Source organism: Seriola dumerili, unplaced genomic scaffold, assembly GCF_002260705.1.
Source record: "Seriola dumerili isolate Sdu_G_001 unplaced genomic scaffold, Sdu_1.0 BDQW01000002.1, whole genome shotgun sequence".
Lineage (NCBI taxonomy): Eukaryota > Metazoa > Chordata > Actinopteri > Carangiformes > Carangidae > Seriola > Seriola dumerili.
The window spans coordinates 10,981,671-11,001,769 of NW_019174257.1; the positions used below are offsets into that span (position 1 = coordinate 10,981,671).

The 20,099-nt window shown below is 38.8% G+C and overlaps 1 protein-coding gene across 1 annotated transcript; it reads left to right on the forward strand.

Annotated features, from left to right (window-relative positions):
• Nucleotides 1-6,280: 6,280 nt before the first annotated feature.
• meltf (melanotransferrin) lies at nucleotides 6,281-18,958 on the forward strand. The gene is made up of 16 exons (XM_022747568.1): nucleotides 6,281-6,575; nucleotides 7,954-8,108; nucleotides 8,752-8,851; nucleotides 9,743-9,928; nucleotides 10,029-10,185; nucleotides 10,345-10,412; nucleotides 10,533-10,717; nucleotides 11,651-11,816; nucleotides 12,027-12,169; nucleotides 12,882-12,978; nucleotides 13,071-13,265; nucleotides 14,394-14,547; nucleotides 14,889-14,956; nucleotides 15,044-15,231; nucleotides 15,632-15,824; nucleotides 17,236-18,958. The coding sequence occupies exons 1-16, from the start codon at nucleotides 6,527-6,529 to the stop codon at nucleotides 17,301-17,303; spliced, it is 2,172 nt and encodes a 723-aa protein (XP_022603289.1). The 5' UTR covers nucleotides 6,281-6,526; the 3' UTR covers nucleotides 17,304-18,958.
• Nucleotides 18,959-20,099: the final 1,141 nt, after the last annotated feature.

Consider the following 20,099-nt stretch of genomic DNA (forward strand, 5'->3'; position numbering starts at 1 on the left):
ACTCACAGTGTGACATTAGTTGAGCAACAGTGTATCATCGTCTTCATCAACACTATCATCACAATCATAATCATCAGCATCATCATTATAGCTTACCTTCTTCTCTGTAGTTGCACTAATGAGGGCTGGTTTCTTAAAAGCATCTTCGTGACAGAGCTGATACCATCCCAGTGTTTCTGGTATTGATGGATATGTGATACACTCACTTCTCCTTCAGCTAATTCCCTGAGTTATTCTGCTCGTTTGAACGTGCTGAAGAGGTCAGGAAACATTTTTTGGTAAAAGGTATTTGCAGTTATCTCATTTGCTGTATTTCATGCTATTGTTGAGTAGTTAAAAACATCAGATGCACCCCTCTGGTGAAAGCTACTGTCAGCTACTGTATTAGCTCTGCAGGTAACAGTTTCGTTTTTTTCATGCTGGATTTATTTGAGCCATCAGTCCCAGCACGTATGAAAGACACGTGAAACTAGTGCCATTTGTGACTGCAGGACTCAGGACTTTACTTTGTGATTTGGTCAAATACCATTCCTTACACAAACCTTTGAGGAAAAATCTAAATGTTATTTTTTTTTACCCATCATCCAGCAGTGGGTTGTATCTTCAAGGGTGTCTGCAGTTTGCCCACAAAAAATAAAATGTTTGAACGAAGGTAAACTACCATTTAATTCCAGCGTTTCCACAGACTGCACCAATTATTGCTGTGGACTTAAAGGTGCCCAGGAGAGCTTTTGATCATAAACTTTAAAATGCAGTGAGTGTTTTATTTTGAGGAATAGTTTTCCACTTTATAGGTGCTACAACATGCAGCTTTTGTCAGTCATGTGACCTTCGCTTTTGCACAACTGTTGGCTGTAGTGGAGTTTCACCAGTCTAACTCACTTCACAAGTAACATACTATATTAAACTTTACTTGCAGTGAACACTAAGAAAAATAGAAAACTTGCTATGTTGTACACAGTAAAACACAGGCCTGGATTGAAACCTATCTTGAAAACGACCATCAGTTTCAACACTGCAGCTGTTTTATTGTCATGTTTTTTTGTTTTTTTTTATCAATTCACATGTTGTGCTAAATCATTTTAGTAGCTTGAATAGTGTTATTGAGCAATGTTTTCACCAATGGGCCCCTGTTTTTTTTTTAAATCATGCATCTTGCCTTCGGTTTCATGCTATACCGCTGATCGACAGTCAGTGGCAGGATCAGCAGTGAATGTAAACGTAACTTTTGTCTGTTTACACAAAAACTCCACACGGCATCTTTAATGAACATTCCAGTGAAGAAGAAAAATGGGACATGGCAGTCCGTGGAAATCAGCCGAATATTTTATCTTCCCATGCAGAAAGTAGACGGAAGATGCAAACCTCTGCTGGGTAACGGGTAAAAAAAATGACGATCTAGCTTTTACCTTAAAGTGGCTATAATTAATATTTTTATGATAACAATGTATCGAATGAGCAACAATGTGAAAATAATGTGACAACTGCTCATTGTGATGAACCTACAGAGAATTATCATCTGAATCTGCAGCTGTGCTCAGCCGTACAGAGCTTTATAGTGAGTTTCAACTCACTATTTAGCTGTCTTCAACTTTTCTGTTTTGGTTCACTGTCCCCGTTCTCATCAGCTACTTTAAGCAAAATACTAGCACTAGCTGCTCAGCACCAAACAGTAGGCAGATACAGTTAGAGACCAGCTGGTGACACATAGTGGAGAATATAGCAGCTAAAGAGCCAGATATTTCACTAAGAAGTTGGTGGAGACCAAAAACAGAGCTAAAGGAGCATAAAGTCACAAACGGGGCTAAACCGAAACAAATGACAATAATCTCTGTTGTCGAGTGAAACATTCGAGATACCAAGATGCTTTTGGTGACACAGCCCCCTGTATGGACCTTGTCAGCCAACCACTTCCCATGTCCACCCTCAACCCCCTGAGGCGACTCCTCCAAGCTGACTGGAGACCAGAGCCGTGCAGAGAGACTGTTCTGTCAGCAGAGTAGCTCTTAGACCCAAATAATAAATAGTTTTGACCACATGTGTTTTGAAAGCTTTAATATCTCCTCACAGAATGTTCAGCTAAACTAAATTTCTGTCCAGCTATAATCCTCTGTATGAATCGAGTAGATCAGTGGTGTTTGTCAGTTGACAGAACCAGACTCTCTGGGTGACTCTGGCTGTGTGTTTTAGCCAGGGGACCATGCCACTGTCTGTTAGAGTAAAGCACTGATGCAAAGAATCTATTACAGAGATGGATCTATATCTAACATATTATAATATTTATCCCTGCTCTAACTGCCTATTTTGGTACAAAAAAATAAATAAATAAAAGTCTTTATTGAGATTTACTGAAATCCCTCGACCAATGACCAGACATGATTTTTTCTTTTTGTGTTGTGGAATGTGTATGAATGTGAATATGACATAATAACTGTAAATATGAATATATTTTCCTTCACTTTCACTTCTACTGCAGATTCGTAGTGGTCCGTACTGATGTCTTGGTTTCCACATCAAAGCTTAAGGATTTCTGTGTGTCAACTGCTTTATGCTTATGTAATAGAAAATGTATTTAAGGATCTCCACCTCTAAAGCTTATTAATGGACATGATCACATAATATAACTGACAACAGTTTACAAACTCTAAAAAATTAACCTCTAAACTTTACAAATTTATTTTCACTGTACATGACTTGTAACTCTTAAAATCACAAAATGGAACTGCGATTTATCCATCACTCCCATCTGCGACTTCTGTACATAGGCTTGAAAAAAAAACACCTTTTTTAACAACTGAAATTACAAACTTATAACACATTCAACGTAAAAACCATTCACAGAACATATATCACCTTATGTGAAATGTACAGTCACAGAAAAAGGAAAATTTTCTTAAACCATCAACAACAAAAAAAACAATTGTTATGAACTGGAAAAAAACAGAAAAATTGACTGTGAATGTTTGTAACAACCAACACTGAGGTTGAAGAATTTTTTCCATTTGTCAGTTCAACAAAGTTGCATTGCGCCTGTGTAAAGAAAACTCTTGACACATATACACACATGAAAACACAAAACATTTATTTGCTCATGTATTGATCATTAACCACCTCTGACTTTATCACACAAACAGTATCTCTTTTGTTCACATGGACTTTCAGCATCTTTCCTTTCTCCCCTCATATTTAACTCACTGACTCACTGCTGTAATCAATCACTGCCTGTCCAGCAGCAGAGCCAGCAGCTTGTTTCTCAGCACATGTGAATGCGGTTACACTCAACTATAATTACGTAAAAGAAGACCTCATGTCAGCTTTTAAATTCTCGAACCGAAGTCTCGAAGTGCTAGTGAGATAAAATTATGTCACTTTTTTTGTGATTTAAAGAACTTTCTAAGAGCAAGTAACATGATGTTGATACATTTGTGTTGCACCTTTCATGCAACGACATGAACAACAGAGGTCAAAAATAAAGTTACCTCAAAAAGATAGGTCTTTCATTTCTTTTAAAACACATTTCTGGTGGCATACCATAGGAATTTCTAAATGAAAGGCAGTGGAAGATCTAAGAGTTGGAGCATCAAACAAAAGGCAGCTGATATTAGTTGTTGTGTTCGGAAGGTGCAAGGCTTTATAGCAGGTAAATGGACGTTAAAATCAATTCTAAATGATACAAATATCCAGTGCAGTGATTTTTTTGTATTAGTGAAAATCCTGGCTGCAGCATTCTGAATTAACTGCTTGCTTGCAGACTAATTTCACATGTTTGTATGTTCATCTGACCTAGTGTGCATTCACTCAACCAAAAGACTCCCTGCATAAGGATCAGTTATTTAGAAGTGCACAAGTTAAAAACCGTCTTTATTTTCCCTCTCATTCGTACCAAATTGCATGGCTCTTTCCAGGAACCTTTGTAGATATTATTGGGAAATAATTCTGAAGTGAAGGATCTGTAAATACAACCTAAATGAGCACAAAAGTAGTCCCAGCTGTACTGATTTAACATATCGTAATTAAATAAAAACAAGCAAAGGGTAAATAAATAATAATAATTAAAATAAGTAAAAGGCAAAGATTATTAAAACATACAGATTTCAAGGTAATAAAGTTGTTTCAAGGAAATTCTTTATCTTTACATTTTTTTAAACAATTCATGAGATCTCTGAAGTCAGCATTCATCTCATTTAACAGTGTCACAAAGTCACATCCAAGGTTCACATTATTACAGTCTTTGAGTTCATCCGGCCCTTGGGTTCAAGTTACCATAATCCAGTAATGAGAGGTAATATCCTGCTGTAAACTACTGTTAGAGTAAAGAAATCACCAGGTGTTCAAACACTGTTGTTATATGATCTGTAATAATCTTATAAAATGTTAAGCACCTCGGCTGCACACAGAACCTGCTGGATGTGGCAATAAGAAAAGCTGGTGTTCACTGAGGAACAGATAATTTGGCTGTTTCAGCATTTTAATAGAAAGAAAAGTAGATTTGTTTCACTAACTGTTTCATAAAATTCATATCTCAGAGAAAGTCAGATTTCCAGTGGTGACAGCTGATTCTCAGGTCAGATGATGCTAGGCACTGACTGCTCCTAGAATGAAGACACCAGGAGGGGAAAATAACACCATCCTGACACCTCAGTGTGGCTGTCACCTCCGTGTCATCCTCGCTCCATCACACTGTGAATGTTGCAGCAGATTAAACATAATCTGACTCCCCAGCCAACTACAAACTCCATTCTGCAGTTAGATTTACTGCCCACGATGAATGTAGTTTCACCTGCTCTGCATTCCACCTTATGTCAAGTTGCATTATCTATACTGGGCACTGCCAGGGATTTAGCAGGAACCAACTAATCTTTTCTAATTAACAGAAAGTAGTAACAGAAAGTGTTAATTTCAAGTGAATTCATGTTAAAAAATTCTGTTCATAAACATGGGTTCCCCTGACCTAAAATATTTTGCCTTGACATGATCAGTTCAGTGAATGTACTTCTGAGAGTTCACATAACTAGTTTTTAAAGAAACAGCATATTACCAGATGACCCAGCATAGATTGTTTGAAAGTTAAAACTCTTTTTTTTTTAGATAAGTCATGGTTGTATATTCTCATAATAATGAAAACAACAGAAACCACAATGAAGGTTGAAATGAATCCCTACCCCCTATCCTACTAACTTGTTGGAAACAACCTTGTATGTGGTCTTTGCACTAACTATGTGTTGATTCAACACAATATGCTTCAGTTGTTTGAACTTGTTTTCTTAAGTTCAGTAAATTGAACTGCGTTGGTTTTATGGTTTCAAAACTCACTATTTTAACTCAAACTCTTTTGGCTACAGGGGAGCTTTCATTTTTAAGTTGAACTGGTTTAAAATGATCTACTGTAGCCTATATACTCGATTTTGTCTGATTTCACATATAATTAATAGATTTTTAAGATTTATTAGTGTTATCACCCATGTTAGGTAATTTTTATGGAGGAACATTCACAGCAATTAGAGATTTTATGATGAGGTTGCCTTCCTGTGTTTCATCTAATGTATGCAGAAATATTTATGACCATAATCCTCATATCCGACTTCACTTTGGACTGAATAGAATTTGAATTTTTATTTCTCTGAAGTCTGGTACATGCTGTTTGACACTGGCTTTGGCAGAGGTTCTCCGAGTACCCTTCTAGTTACAGATTAAACCAGTGATACCCAACGTATTTGGCTTGTGACCCATCACAGAAAAACAACATCTAGTCGGGAACAGTTTCTCTGCAGTATAAGTACTTTAACTGTTGCTTGATTTTAAATGCACCTTACACCACATGAAGGGAGGCCCTCTGAACCACTTTGACAACAACTTCGCCTCAGTTCACTTCACAACATTTTACCATGATGACCACATGACCAAATACTGTGGAACTAGTTTTTGGTAGTAAAGCTCAGTGGAAATAGTTGATAACTTTCTTACTCTGTTCAAGACAAATTCAGCTTCTGAGATTCACAGACAAGGTCAAAGTTAGTCAGGGAAGCAGGTAAACAGACTCCTTGTCTCTGTGGTCTGCTCTCAGCAGCCAGAACAGTGACTCAGTGACCAACGGTCTAAATCTCTTCTTTCCCTTTGGCCATTAGTGGAAAATCACCACACTAGTAGAGTAGAGGAGTGAGAGGAAAGCAGAGGTGGGGTCCTGACTGTAAAAGACCTCTCTGTCTGGGCTTTGGCCTGCAGCCAGGCGGCAGCAGCAGAGACGTGTCAGACCAGGTACACGCCAGGGACGCACACCTCATAAACTCTACTCTGAGTTTCAAATACTCAAGCTGAGAGTCTTGTGATTCCTGAATTACATATTCTAGATGACCATGTTGTAAATCAGTGAAAATATAAACCTCCTCTGAGCTTCACACAGGACTGGACACGAGGCCAAGTCTTTGAGATAGAAGTTGGACTTTGACTCTGGAGTCATCATATAAAGCAGCGGAGAGGGAAAAGGAGGCTGTTTTACCTAACAGAGGGAAGACGAGAGAACAAAGCCATGGCCACGTGGAGGACAGTGGGAGCTCTACTGCTGATAGCACATGCTGGTAAGAACTGCTATATTACATCTAAATACACTGTAAAGCTTTTGTATGTATATATTTTTTCAGTTCAGCTCAGATCTTTGTACCACAAGAAGAAATTCTTTTTGTAGCCAGGCAGCATTAAAACACAAGAAAACAAGAAACATAAACACAATAAAAACACAACAAGACAAGCGAGGACATTAAAAGAGTTGGAACAATGCACACATTAAAGAAATTAAAGAAAGGGTGTATGACACAGGCAAAGATATATATTTCTGACAATTATGTCTTTGTGTGTGGCCATGTGAACCTTCTCATCTCTTGTGTTAAAATACATAAAAGACATAAATGAGTAACAAGTTGGATTACCATTGATGCCTGTGAAGATAAGGGGAAATTTTCCTTCAGCAACAATGAGCAAAGACATCATAATGAGAAATTTGCTTTGCATGTCTTACAAAAGTAATGTGTTTTACAAGAACTTACAAGTAAAGTACTTTACTTTGGACAGAAAGTACAGTGGAAATTGTGATGTAGATTTTTTTTCTCATTCCACTGTTCCTCTTGTTTTCCTAAGCCTCACCAACACTCCAAGAGTTATAACCATAACAACCTTCACGTTGTCAGACATTGTTCAGCTGCTATTATGACTGTGTGTGTGGATGGAGCCACCGCTATAATCCGTAGCAAGGGTACCCAGAGTCTGATGGTTAAAGGGGTACAAGGAAAGCATAGACTTAGAATATATTCAAATCTAGTTGTTGTCAAAGATAAGATAAGATAAGATAAGATAAGTAGGCGAAAGGACAAGAAACATGTAATATTAAGTAGGTAAGACCATGTGACAGTGCAGATTTTGGTGTCCAATAGCATCTTCACACATGAATGTTGAGGATAAAGTTTGACCTCATATGGAATAAGGTGTGGTAAAATGTAGCAACCATGTGATACCTAAGATTATATACCCATAGTCTGACAAGACAGTTTTCTTCAGCTCACAAGAATTTCAGTCACAGAAATGACAGAACATAGTCATCCGTATTTCATATGGATGGATTGCCAAATGGGCCTTCACCTACGTATAAAAGAGACCCAAAATGACCACACAGACACATACACTAACCACACAGACACATGAAATGATCACAAAGAGATATAAAACAACCAAATAGAGATTCGAAACAACCACAAAGAAATGTAAAAAGACTACAAATGACATAATGATTTTATGTCTCTTTCAGCCTGGGTGTCTTTGTGCTATTTACATGTGTGTACAGGGACCCATTGTCTTCTGGTTATAGGTGTTTAATACTCAAGGCTACAAGATGTTTTCATGAATCATTTGGTGGAATATTTCAACAACTGAATGACGGGCAGTCTGCATATCTCCTTCCCTCAGTGTTTGGCCAGAAAACCATCAGATGGTGCACCATCTCAGACCCAGAGCAGAGGAAATGTCAGGCCATGTCGCAGGCTTTCGCCAGCGTCTCCATCCGTCCGTCTCTGAGCTGTGTCGGCGCAGGGACAATCGAGGGCTGCGTTCAGAAACTACAGGTCAGATTTTGATAACAGGAACTTTAATTCAATAAATCTTTAAACCTCATTGAGCAAGTTTAATTAAATGACCTGTGATTATTGTAGTTTCTAAATGTTCACTGTTATATCACACTGTGTCGTTGTGGATTGATGTAGAGCATTATATTAAATATTAATTTAGTTATCTATTCATTTTTATCAGTCAGGACAGCAGGGAACACGTTAAAAGCTAATGAACTGCTTAGAGTGGCAGAACATACAATCAGGCATCAGATAACAGAGGCCACATGGAAAGTTTCAATAAACATCTTAATAGGCGATGCAGTTATCAGGACCCTGAGCTCTTTATGACACCCACAGACCGGAGGATTTCTGATCTGTGTTCTGTTACCAGAAGCTGAACAAGGAAGGAAACACAAGCATAAACACATGCATTACCAATTTCATTCTGTAGGTATAAAGAAAATAGATTAATTTTAAGAGGAAGGACATGGTTGTGATGTCCCAGAGCTCAATGTTTTAAATCATCACAAGGCCACAGAAGCTCCTCATGGTTCTTCATCATATACTACAGATTTATTAGTTTATCTATTTGAGTCTATTAACACTGTGATTCCAGTTATTCCCCAATCATTCATCTTTTTCTTTGACGTGTCTGCAGAGAAAAGAAGCTGATGCCTTGTCCATGTTTGCCAAGGACATCTACACCCTGGGGAAGACTGCCTCCTTCAAGGTGGCTGCCAGTGAAACAAAGGCTGACCGTAAGATTTAACAATAACTAAAAAGAAATTGCATCACTGAAAATTCATTTTGGGCTAGTGGCAGTGGGGATTATAGGTACTGGTTCCAATATTATCCGAGGATCAGCAACAGTGAAGGAGTAAGAGTTGTATCATGAGCAGCACAGGTTCCCAAAACTCTAAGTGACTTTTGTTGTATTTTTATTGGTGTGATCTAATACAGCATTTCAACAAATTCACTCTAAGGACAGAATTAATTTCTGATGGTCACAGAGTTGCCACTGCCACTGCAGCAAAGATTACTGTGATACTAATAGAGCATTGTCTCCTAATTTATTGATGAGGATGTAGTTTATAATATTCAGTGCATCAGGAAAAGACTAAACAATCTGACGATAATAAAACATATTAATGATGAAAATTATGACTTACTCTTAAAGAACTCTTAATTCAATCTTCTGGCTTTGACTAGTGTCCTAAATCTGACATCATATCTGACATGAATGTTCTCTTTTCTTTTTTTATCAGAAAAAATAACTTATAATTTATAATTTCTTGTCACAATAACTGACCTACTTATTTAAGTTACATCACGCTGAAAAACATTAACTAAACTCCAGATCACTGTTACATACTCTGGACTTCTTTATACTGATGCTTGATGAAAATATGTGATAATTCTCCACTTGTGATGACACATTAGCTCAGTTTAATCTTGTTGGATAACACAGATGTTCTGTTATCACACCCTGATTATAATCTCTGCACAGCATGTGGGTTATTTCAGAACAGGACTGGTAGTCTGTACTTTGATCTCAATCTCATTTCTGTTCTGTGATAACATGTTGCTGTCCAACTACTTAGTGTCTCAGTGTCACACGTGTGCCAACACCAGTGATTTTTTTGCCTCAGGTACTGGTGCCGTCTACTATGCAGTTGCTGTGGTGAAGAAAGCGAACTTTGCCATCAACATCAACAACCTAGCAGGAAAAAAGACCTGCCACACCGGAAAAGGCCGAACAGCTGGCTGGAACATGCCTCTGGGATACTTCATAGACCAGGGTTACATGTCTGTGATGGGCTGCGGCATCTCACAGGGTAGGACAAATGTACATAGACACAAATACATATATACATATATATACTGAACATATAGAAAGCTGGAGTGAGGCATGTGTATGTGTGCATTTGCGATTAGGTGTGGCAAATTTCTTCAATGCGAGCTGTATCCCCGGAGCAAACACATCTGAGGATCCTCCGTCTCTGTGTCAGCTGTGCATTGGAGACACGAGCGGAAACTTCAAATGTGATTGGAGTAACAAGGAGAGATACTTCAGCTATGAAGGAGCTTTCAGGTAACACACATTCATACCATGTATACTTACACTCTTACACAAAGAAGTTACTGTCCTGTAGAACTGCGTATATACATGTGGAGTCATTTTTGTTCACTCCAACACTTCTAGATTGCTTCCTTTCCTTGTTTGCACCTTTAATTGGGAATTTCTCTGTAGATGTATGGCTGAAGGTGCAGGAGAGGTGGCCTTCATCAAACACACGACTGTCGAGGAGAACACTGATGGTAACGTCTTAGTTATGGCTGGACAATGACTAGTTGGTTATTACAGTAACTATTGACCCATTCAGCCGCTTTGTTGTTAGTGAGCCAGTCTTTTGGCTAACCAGTTATGTTTTTCACCAGGTCGTGGCCCTGTGTGGGCGCAAGGACTGAAGTCATCTGAATATGAGCTGCTGTGTCGTGATGGCACCAGAGCTCCAGTCTCTCAGTGGAAAACATGTCACCTGGTCCGTGTCCCATTCCGTGGCATTGTGGTCGCCAATGACATCACTCCCTCTGTGGTGTTTAACATGCTGACGGAGGGGCTGGTACGTCACAGCTCACACACTCTGTAGTAGTAACACACATGAACCGGTCCTCTGCTCATTCATAAACAGCACCCCAGTGTCCCAGATGGCCAGTTTCATTTCTGCACATTGTGAATGTCAGAGCCTGTCACTTGACTTCTGCTGATAGAAATTTGATAATAGCCAGAATTATCCTCATGCAGTGTTCTTGATAAGTACCAAAATAAAATCTAGATCTTTAAATTTTAATAAATCTCACCACAAATTTAGTTTAGTAGCTGTACAAGAGCTTTCGTTCATGTTATTTATTTTGATGTGATCTCTGCTAGAAACCACCCAAACTATGCAAAGCCTTAAAGGAGCTATTTGTAAGTTTTGCTATTGCTACATAGCCAACATTAGCATTAGCAGCTGTCAGCTGTTTACTTACCAGTCTAGAAGAAAAGTTGTGGGTTCAGCATCAAGCTTAATTCCTTTACTCACCAAGAGTTGTCTCCAGCACTGGAAAGCAACACCAATGTTAACTCTTGTCTCTAATAAGTTTTTTCTTCTACTGAAGTTAGAACGCTAACCAGCTAGCTCCGGCCCGTCTCGTCACTTTCCAAGAGTTACAATAACTTTTCTCTGAGCATTTGAGGCACCTCTTGCCCACATTCACTTCAAAGTTCACATTTCAAAATTCCCAGCCATTGGGCTGCTGATGAGGATCATGTGATATGATTCGAAGATCCAGAACAGTTACTAATTTAACCTTGGCATGAGATTGTTTGTTAATTTTGAATCTAAGTTTTAAAATACAGTTGTAATGTATATAAGAGAGTGCTCCAAACATTGCATGTTCAAGCATTACAAGAATGACTTTCCATCAGCTCTTTATTTCTATGTAGGCTATGGTCACTCTAAAAGATGTATTTAACCAAATTAACCTCTACATGTGTAAATTCCTGTCTGCAGGAAAAGTCGGGCTTCCAGATGTTTTCATCTGCTGCGTATGGAGGAGGAACTGTGCTGTTCTCCGAGTCATCCATCATGTTTCAGGGGGTGGAATCAGAGGACCACAAGAAGTGGATGGGCAGCAATTATTATAATGTTCTGCGTGCCATGGACTGTAAACCAGAAAGTAAGACTATCTATCTATCTATCTATCTATCTATCTATCTATCTATCTATCTATCTATCTATCTATCTATTGGCAGGTGAAATGCATGTACTCTGTAAAAGGATGGATGGATTTATTTGTTTCTAGTTAACCGGGCAATGAACCTACTGTACCTATCCACGTCTTTCTTTCCGTCTTTACCACTCACCCATCTACCTGTGAATACCCCAGGTGCCCTGCGGTGGTGTGTGTTGTCCAGCGGTGAGCAACAGAAGTGTGCTGATATGGCTGTGGCCTTTCAAAGTAAACATCTGACTCCGGACATCAAATGTGTCCATGGGGACTCTGTGACTGACTGCATGAATAAAATCAAGGTGACCGATGTTTCTCAGTGATATTCATTTATTTCTAATTAAAATGTTAAACACTTGAAATTCTAGGGTCTGATGGAGTTTTTGAGTAATTTTATATCAGCTGATATTTGTTCTTTGCATTTGGAGTGTCTCAGATTATCACTTTCAGATGTAAAGACTAACATGCTGATGTTTAGAAATTATTTTTACCAGGTTCATCATCTTGATTTAGCTTGTTAGCATGCTAATTCACACTAAAAGCAAAGTACGACTGAGGCTGATGGGAATGTCAATAGTTTTAATTAAAGTATGTCGTTTAGCTACCAAAATATCCTGAGGGGACCATGAATGTCTGCACCAAATTTAATGGTAATCTAAGAGTTGTTGAGCCGTTTCAACAACAAAATTACAAATATCAACCTGCTGATGGCACGAGAGGAAAATCAAGGCATCCCCAAATTCAGTCGGTTTTATCCTCTGGGGATCATGAATGTCTGAAATACATTTCAGGGCAATCCATTAAATAGTTGTTAAGATATTTCAGTCTGAACCTATGTGATGGACCAACCATCAGACCGTTATTGCCATCCATATAGCCATGCTTCTAGCACGACTGAAGAAAACACTGGTTAATAAAAACCAAGCAAAACAAAGCAGAAACAAAAACTGATGGCTTTTTTTTCGAGCAGTTCTGAGATTTCAATCTGTCTTCTTCTGTTTCTTGTTGGTGTAGAACAACGAGGCTGATGCCATCACTCTGGATGGGGGTTACATCTACACAGCAGGCAAAGACTATGGCTTGGTTCCTGCAACTGGCGAGAGCTACACAGGTAAAAACACAAAACAAAAAAGCACAAAAAAGTCACACGTTCTGGATTCAGACAGCACATACATTCGTTTTTTTTGTTTCTTTTCTCTGCAGATGACCGTGATGGCTCCATGTACTATGCAGTTGTGGTGGTAAAAAAGAATAGCTATGACATCCGTAACCTTGACGACCTGCGTGGCCGTCGCTCCTGTCACACAGGATACGGTCGCACCGCTGGATGGAACGTTCCTGTAGCGGCGCTGATGGAGAGAGGCTTGATCACCCCTAAGCAGTGTCAGATACCTCAAGGTTAGTGGGATGTTGGTGTGTGAGTGTCAGTGAGAGAGGCAGAGGTGTGAGCTGGACAAGTCAGCTTAACTCACTCCTCCTACCCATTCTGGGCATCAGAATGTTTCGTTTTCTAGATTTTACTACGGATGTTTCTTTATTGGTTAGTCTGCTGATTACTTTTTTCCATTACTGATTAAGTTAGGTCAAAAGGCATGTTTTGACTGATTTAGTATTAGAAAACTACTGTATTACAGTGACAAAGACAAAGACAAAAGAACATTTTTAGATTTGAGAAGCCTGACACAGAGAAAGATCATTGATTATTACTGTAAAATTGTTGCTAATTTATTTTCTGTTGATCGGCTATTGGTTTAATTGACTAATTTGTTTCAATACTAGTTTATACATCCCCACTCTCAATTCCCTGTTAAGTCAGCAAGTGCCATCATGTATGGTGGCTGACCAGGGTAAACGCGCTGCAACGGCCCAAAACACTTCCAAAAGGAGAAACAAGAGCTGTAAATTCATAAATGATGCAGATTCAAAAACACATACAAAAATACAAAATAAATACAACAACGGGAACTAGCTGCAAATGCAAATGAAAAAAACATGCTGCAGGAAGTCAAAACAAAGACATTAACTGCAAACACGCTGCAAATACAGAAACGCTGCAACAAAAAAAACACACAAACCCCCAAAACAAATGCAACAGAAGGAAGCGCTGCATATTCAGACAACATGACGGAAGGGCTCCAGGGCTCTAGAGGGAAGGCCAGGTGGAACACCTTGACCATAAGTTTGAGCCTCGACTCCAGAGGCCAGACCAGAAGTGCCAATGGTATAAAATGGTCGTGGTCGTGATTGCTTCCTTATGTCAAACAATACAACACTAGATACAGAATGAATTTGTGCCTGATTTTCTGCTTGTTTCTAGCTGCTATCCTAATATCTGCTCAATCCAGTACAAGGACAAGTACACTTTTTGAGATGTGACTGAGCTCCTCCACAGCCACAGCTGTTGTCACAGGCTGAGTGTTTCTTGTACAGTAGATAGAGCAGGTTAGAAAACATAATCGGTTTCAATGCCTGAATATTCCCTCCAGTGTTTGACTTTCTGTTTCTTGTCTTTCCCATGATGCTTAGCGGTGGGCGGGTTCTTCAAGCAGAGCTGTGTACCAGGTGCCAACCAGCCTGGTTTTCCCAACAACCTGTGTGACTTGTGTGTGGGAGACAACACAGGGAAGAGCAAATGTGAAAAGGGAAAAGACCTGTATGATGGATACAACGGTGCCTTCAGGTACTAAAACATTGGAACATCCTAAACCACTGCCCCTCATCAGGATTACATGTTTCACTCCAGTAGCTACATTTCCATTTCCAGCTTTTCTTTTAATTATATCCTGTATATTACTTAACATAGAAACATGTGCCTCTCCTGCATAATGTAACAATCTTATTTATTCTATCACCATGCTGATCCAAGCCTAGAAAAGCTCCAACTGTCTGTCACGTACCTTTTTCTGTGGGAAAAAATGAATGTGCCTGAAATAGCTCATCCTACTTTGAAGCTCTTCTGCCTCCAATAGAAAAGCGACTGGAATTTAATGAAACACTTCATGTGTCTATCTGTCCATTTAGGTGTCTGGCGAAGGGAGATGGCGACGTGGCTTTCATCAAGCATTCTACTGTCTTCCAAAACACTGACGGTAAGTAAAGTAGCTCCAAGATTTTCAAAGTTTTCTTCTTTCTGGGGTCTCAGATTTTTAACCATCTCACTTTGTGTGTCGATTCAGGTAACTCTGGAGAATCGTGGACTGTAGGTCTACAATCTACAGATTTCCAGCTGCTCTGTTCTCAGGGCGCGAAAGCCGAGGTCACGCAGTACAAACACTGTAACCTGGCTAGAGTCCCTTCTCATGCTGTAATGGTACGACCAGACACCAACATCCACGCTGTCTATGGACTCCTGGACCGCGCTCAGGTAAGACTGTTTATACTATACGTTCCGTTTGTGAGTGAGTCAAGCCAACAAAGTGCTGAGACCTGAAACTGGTTTAAGATAGGTAATCCTTGAGAGTAAAGAACTTTTTTGTAAGATTTATGTCATAATCATAATTGTAATTCTTCTTGCTGGTGCAGTCAAGGATGCTCCGACATCTGAGAATCAATAATTGGCCATCAGAAAACAGAAAGCAGTATACATTAACAAATAAAAAAAACACACTACCATGGGATTTTTGAAGATAACATTACTTTGACCCATAAATGAATACAGAAATCAGGAGTCTTGTCGTGTCTCATTTTAGTTTCACAGTGAGATGAATGGAAATCAAGTGGTAACTGGCATCTCTCTTTATCTCTTCCTCACTGTTTCCATGTAGACATATTTCGGCAGTGACACAGGTACTGGTTTCAAGATGTTTGACTCGAACGGCTATCAGGGAACAGACCTCATCTTCAAAGACTCCACTGTCCGCCTCGTGGGTGTCGGTGACAGAAAGACCTTTCAGGAGTGGCTGGGACAGGGCTACATGGACTCACTGGTAGAAATGGAATGTAATTCATCAGCTGCAGGTAAAAACACATAATTCCTTATAGTCCAATGCCAATTCAAGTGACTCCTGTTTTTAATAGCCTATGTGAAATATGTCTTTTATTCTGTGTGGGTATGAAATAAAGCTGATCGCAAAAGCCCCAAATTGTTGTTCCCTTGACAAAAGCAGTATGAACTCTCACTGCTTAAACATCTTGTAATTAAAAATATACATCAACTTTACAGAGAGGAATGCAATTTTTATGATTTATTTAAAGGAGCTACTTGTAAGTTTTGCTATTGCTACATAGCTAACGTTAGCATTACCAGCTGTTTACTTACCAGTCTAGAAGAAACTTTGCAAGTTCCGCATCAAACTTCATTCCTTTACTCACCAAGAGCTATCTCCAGCAGTGGAAAGCAACACCAATGTTAACTCTTATCTCTATCATGCGTTTTCTTCTACTGAAGTTAGCATGCTAACCAGCCAGCCCCCGTCCAACTTGTTACTTTCCGATACCGACTCACTGTAGCCTCCAGTTTGCCCTGAAGACGTAGCACTACACAGAGGGCGTATTTTAACATCTTGTATTATAAAGACAACAATTGCTGAAGCTTTTGTCAGGGGACAATCACCTCCACCTGCTTCTGGCAAGAAACCACATTCAGCGGCAGAGAAAACTTACAAATAGCCCCTTTAAGGGAATAGTTGGACATCTTGGGGAATACCTTTATTCAGCATGATACAACTCTCATGTCTGTACATTAAATATAAAACTACAGCCAGTAGACAGCTTATGCTGTGTTCATGTCATGTCGGATTTACCATAATTACTGGTTTCCCCACTTGTAAATGGCATTCACATCAACATCCAAGTTATAATTATGCCTGGGAAAGTTTCATTTTTCTGAAAGTTACGATACATATGATACATTAGTTTTGAAGTGCTGGCAAAACCAGGCAAACATAGATGTCTCATTTCAGCCAAAGTCTGTTGTAAAGGTTTTTTCTTTTAAGAAATGTCACTAACGTTTGTGCCTCTGTTTTATTTTGTTAGTGTTTTTTCTCCTTGTAGCATCAAAATCCAACTGGGCAGTCTAAGATATTATAGATGACATATTAAAAAAATTGATCAGTGTAGCTACTCCTCTGGCTTATCAGTTTGATTTTGTGTGTTGCCATGAGATGAATCTTTCATCTATTTGCCGCAATCATTCAGCTGTATATGAGACATTAAGTTGTATGGATGGATAGGAAATTGATGGAGAGATTGATGAAGGAAGAAACGAATACTGATCCATAAATAAAGACTCTATAATCCACAGATTAGGGAAGCTGCTGCCAGTTTTCATTGCATAAAATGGCCACTTTGCCTCTAAGAGCCAGATTCAGTCAAAGTTGTTTTCTTTTGTACAATCTCTAATATTTACCAATTTCTCTCCCTGTTGTAGTGATGTCCTCTGCATGGCTGCTGCTGGTGGCCCTGTTCAGCTTCATGCTGACCAACCTCTGGATGTAAAGGCACAATATGACCCAGGCATCCTGCGTCTTCTCCTACTCCCTTCCTCACCTTTTTTTCTAATCCTTTCCCCTTGCTTTTCTGGAGATCCACTCCTTCTATCCATGAATGTTTTTTTTTGTTTTATTGTAAAATTGCGTAGCTTCTACCTGATTGTATGATGTTTTGATGTATGTGAGGGTGGCATGTTGGAACTACCTTTGGATTTGAATTGCGCTACTGTTGTAGAAAATGAAGGACTTCTTTTTAGTGGCAGAGAAGAGTTAGATAGATGAGAGAAGGTGTTACTACCACTGTGTTTACTGAAGGTGAGCTGCCATATCAGTGCGTATGCTGCCACCTGTTACATTGCTTTAGTGGTTAGTGCCTCCTCCGAAGCTTGTTTTACAAAGAACAGCCAATATGATTTTTAATGTCACATGAGCTACAGAAAATGCTTTAACTTCTGGTTTAACTCTCTGAAGCCTAGTTACTTAAACTGCAATGATCACTTAAACTGCATATCTAAAAGTGCAGTTTTCAGGTCAGTGAGCTTTGTCCAAGTTTTGATATTTCTGCCTCCACCTCAATACAAAAGGAAGTGAAACAAATCATTTGTGGAGCTCACAGCATTGAGAAAAAATTACATTACTTCTCCCCATTAGTTTGGATTATCCACACAACACCCTCTCAGTAGTTTCTATAGGGAATTAGTAAGTAGTAGTAGTAGTAGAAAGTAGTTCTAGTCAAAATAGTTCAGTGTCTGGGAATTATCCAGAAAATTCTGTTGAATTGCTCTTGAATTTGTAATTTTAACTTCTCAGTGATGTGAGCACCATCTACAGTACATCCATTGTATTGGAGTAGGTACAAACCTGGACAAATAACAACAACATTTACAAACTTACTGGAGGTAAATGTGTTGTTATGTGGGTGGACTGGCCCTTTAACCTAAGGAGCAGTAACTTCAGTAAAATGGATAAAATGTATCCAGACAAAAATATATCATTACATCTTTAAAGCTTTTTCTTCTGGTACCTTTAAGACTCTAACCCGCTGTAACTGATCCAAGTTCAGTTTCCCCATTTGCAAAGGCTTCATGTGTATTTAGAAGTCAGATTGTTGTTCTGCTCTGCTGCTCTTTGCTCTGTGAGTACTACTAACAGACATGGCCTTGTCTGAGTTCAGGCTGTGTATCTTACTATAAGCTAATGCCATATCAGTGAATATGCACTAGTGTTGCCTCCACAGAGAGCTGTGTTGGGGATGGTGTGATGATGAGTGATTGAGTTTTCATCCATAGGCTGTTGGCTTCATGTATTCTCCTCAAATGCTTTGAAATTAAAGAGATAAATGATTTAATTCATACAGTGTACAGTGTAACTCAGCATTCATTTGAGCCCGCCTGCAGCTCAACATCTAAATCTTTTGCTGCATTATTTTTTGGCTTTTCACTTATTTCCGTAACTTATCTGAAACTGTGTAGACACAAATGGAGTGAGTAACTCTAACACACTGGTTTGGGGAGAACATGAAGAAAACCTCCTGTGGTTTGTGATGGAGAGTGAATGAGTTTTTGTTTGTCTGGATGGTATAAGTCAACAAAGAGAATGTGTCAGGTGAAGAAAAACAACAGGGTTTTAATACTGGTTAATTTCCTGGTAAAAAAAAAAAAATACAAAATATAATACAATTAAAAGACAATAACTGCTAATGCTAGACTATTCTGAGCCCTCGTGTCTGCTTACCTGAACGACTCACTCCAGGATTGTCTCTTACTAACTCAAACTAACCAATTTCCTGTCACAACTACTGTACTTCCTGCTGCTTGATGCTGTTTCCAGATTTAAAATTGTTGATTGGATGTGTATTTCCCTATGTTGAGAGATTTATTTTTATATGAAGTTCAGGTGCCATATCAGTGTATATGTACTGGCTCATGCTGTCAGACACTTATGTCTCTTCTTCCTCACGATGAAGTTTTATTTCTCTGTGAAACATGTAACTAATATTTAGTTGCCAGGCCAGTGCGTCTGCACAAGTATTACTACATAAAGCTGTTTTCTCTGCTTTTTCAAATGAAATAAAGATACTTTATATGCTGCAAAATGGCATCTGTTGAGCTTCATTTTTGAGTATTTGTTATGCTTTCAATGCTTTTTTTCCCCTACAGTTTCTCACCTCTGATTAAGAGTCATATGAGGATCTTTGTCATGTAGCAGTTCTATATAGCAGCCCTTTAACCCATCTGCTGTTACTACTATTATGCATCAGAGTAATGAATTTGCATCAGAATAAAGTCCTTGTGTACATGGAGGCAGAGTATTTTTATACAACCAAATGATGAGATAAGCAGTAAAAAATTTTTTTTTCTTTTTTTGTATATTCTAATATAGCGAAAATACACCTGTATCTAATAATTATTTCCATGATAGATTAATCCAACTGTTATTTCCTTAATTAATCTATATAACATCAGAAAAGTGGGAAAACCCCATCAGAATTTTCTAGAGCCAAAGATGACATGTTTTGTCATGAGCATGTTTTGTTTTTCTACGACCAACAGTCTAAAGATATTCAATTTTCTAAGATGCTGAGGCAATGAAAATAAGAAAGCTCACATCTGAAAAGTTGAAACTCAAATGTTTGCTTGAGAAAATGTCTTAAAGAATTAATTATCGTAGTTGCTGAATAATTTTTTGTTGATCAACAATTCATGGCACCTTTAAAGTAACAGCACAATACACAGTAATTGCCAGAAGTGATAATCTTTGTTCATGCTCTGCTCACTCTACTGGTGTAAAGATACGTGCACAG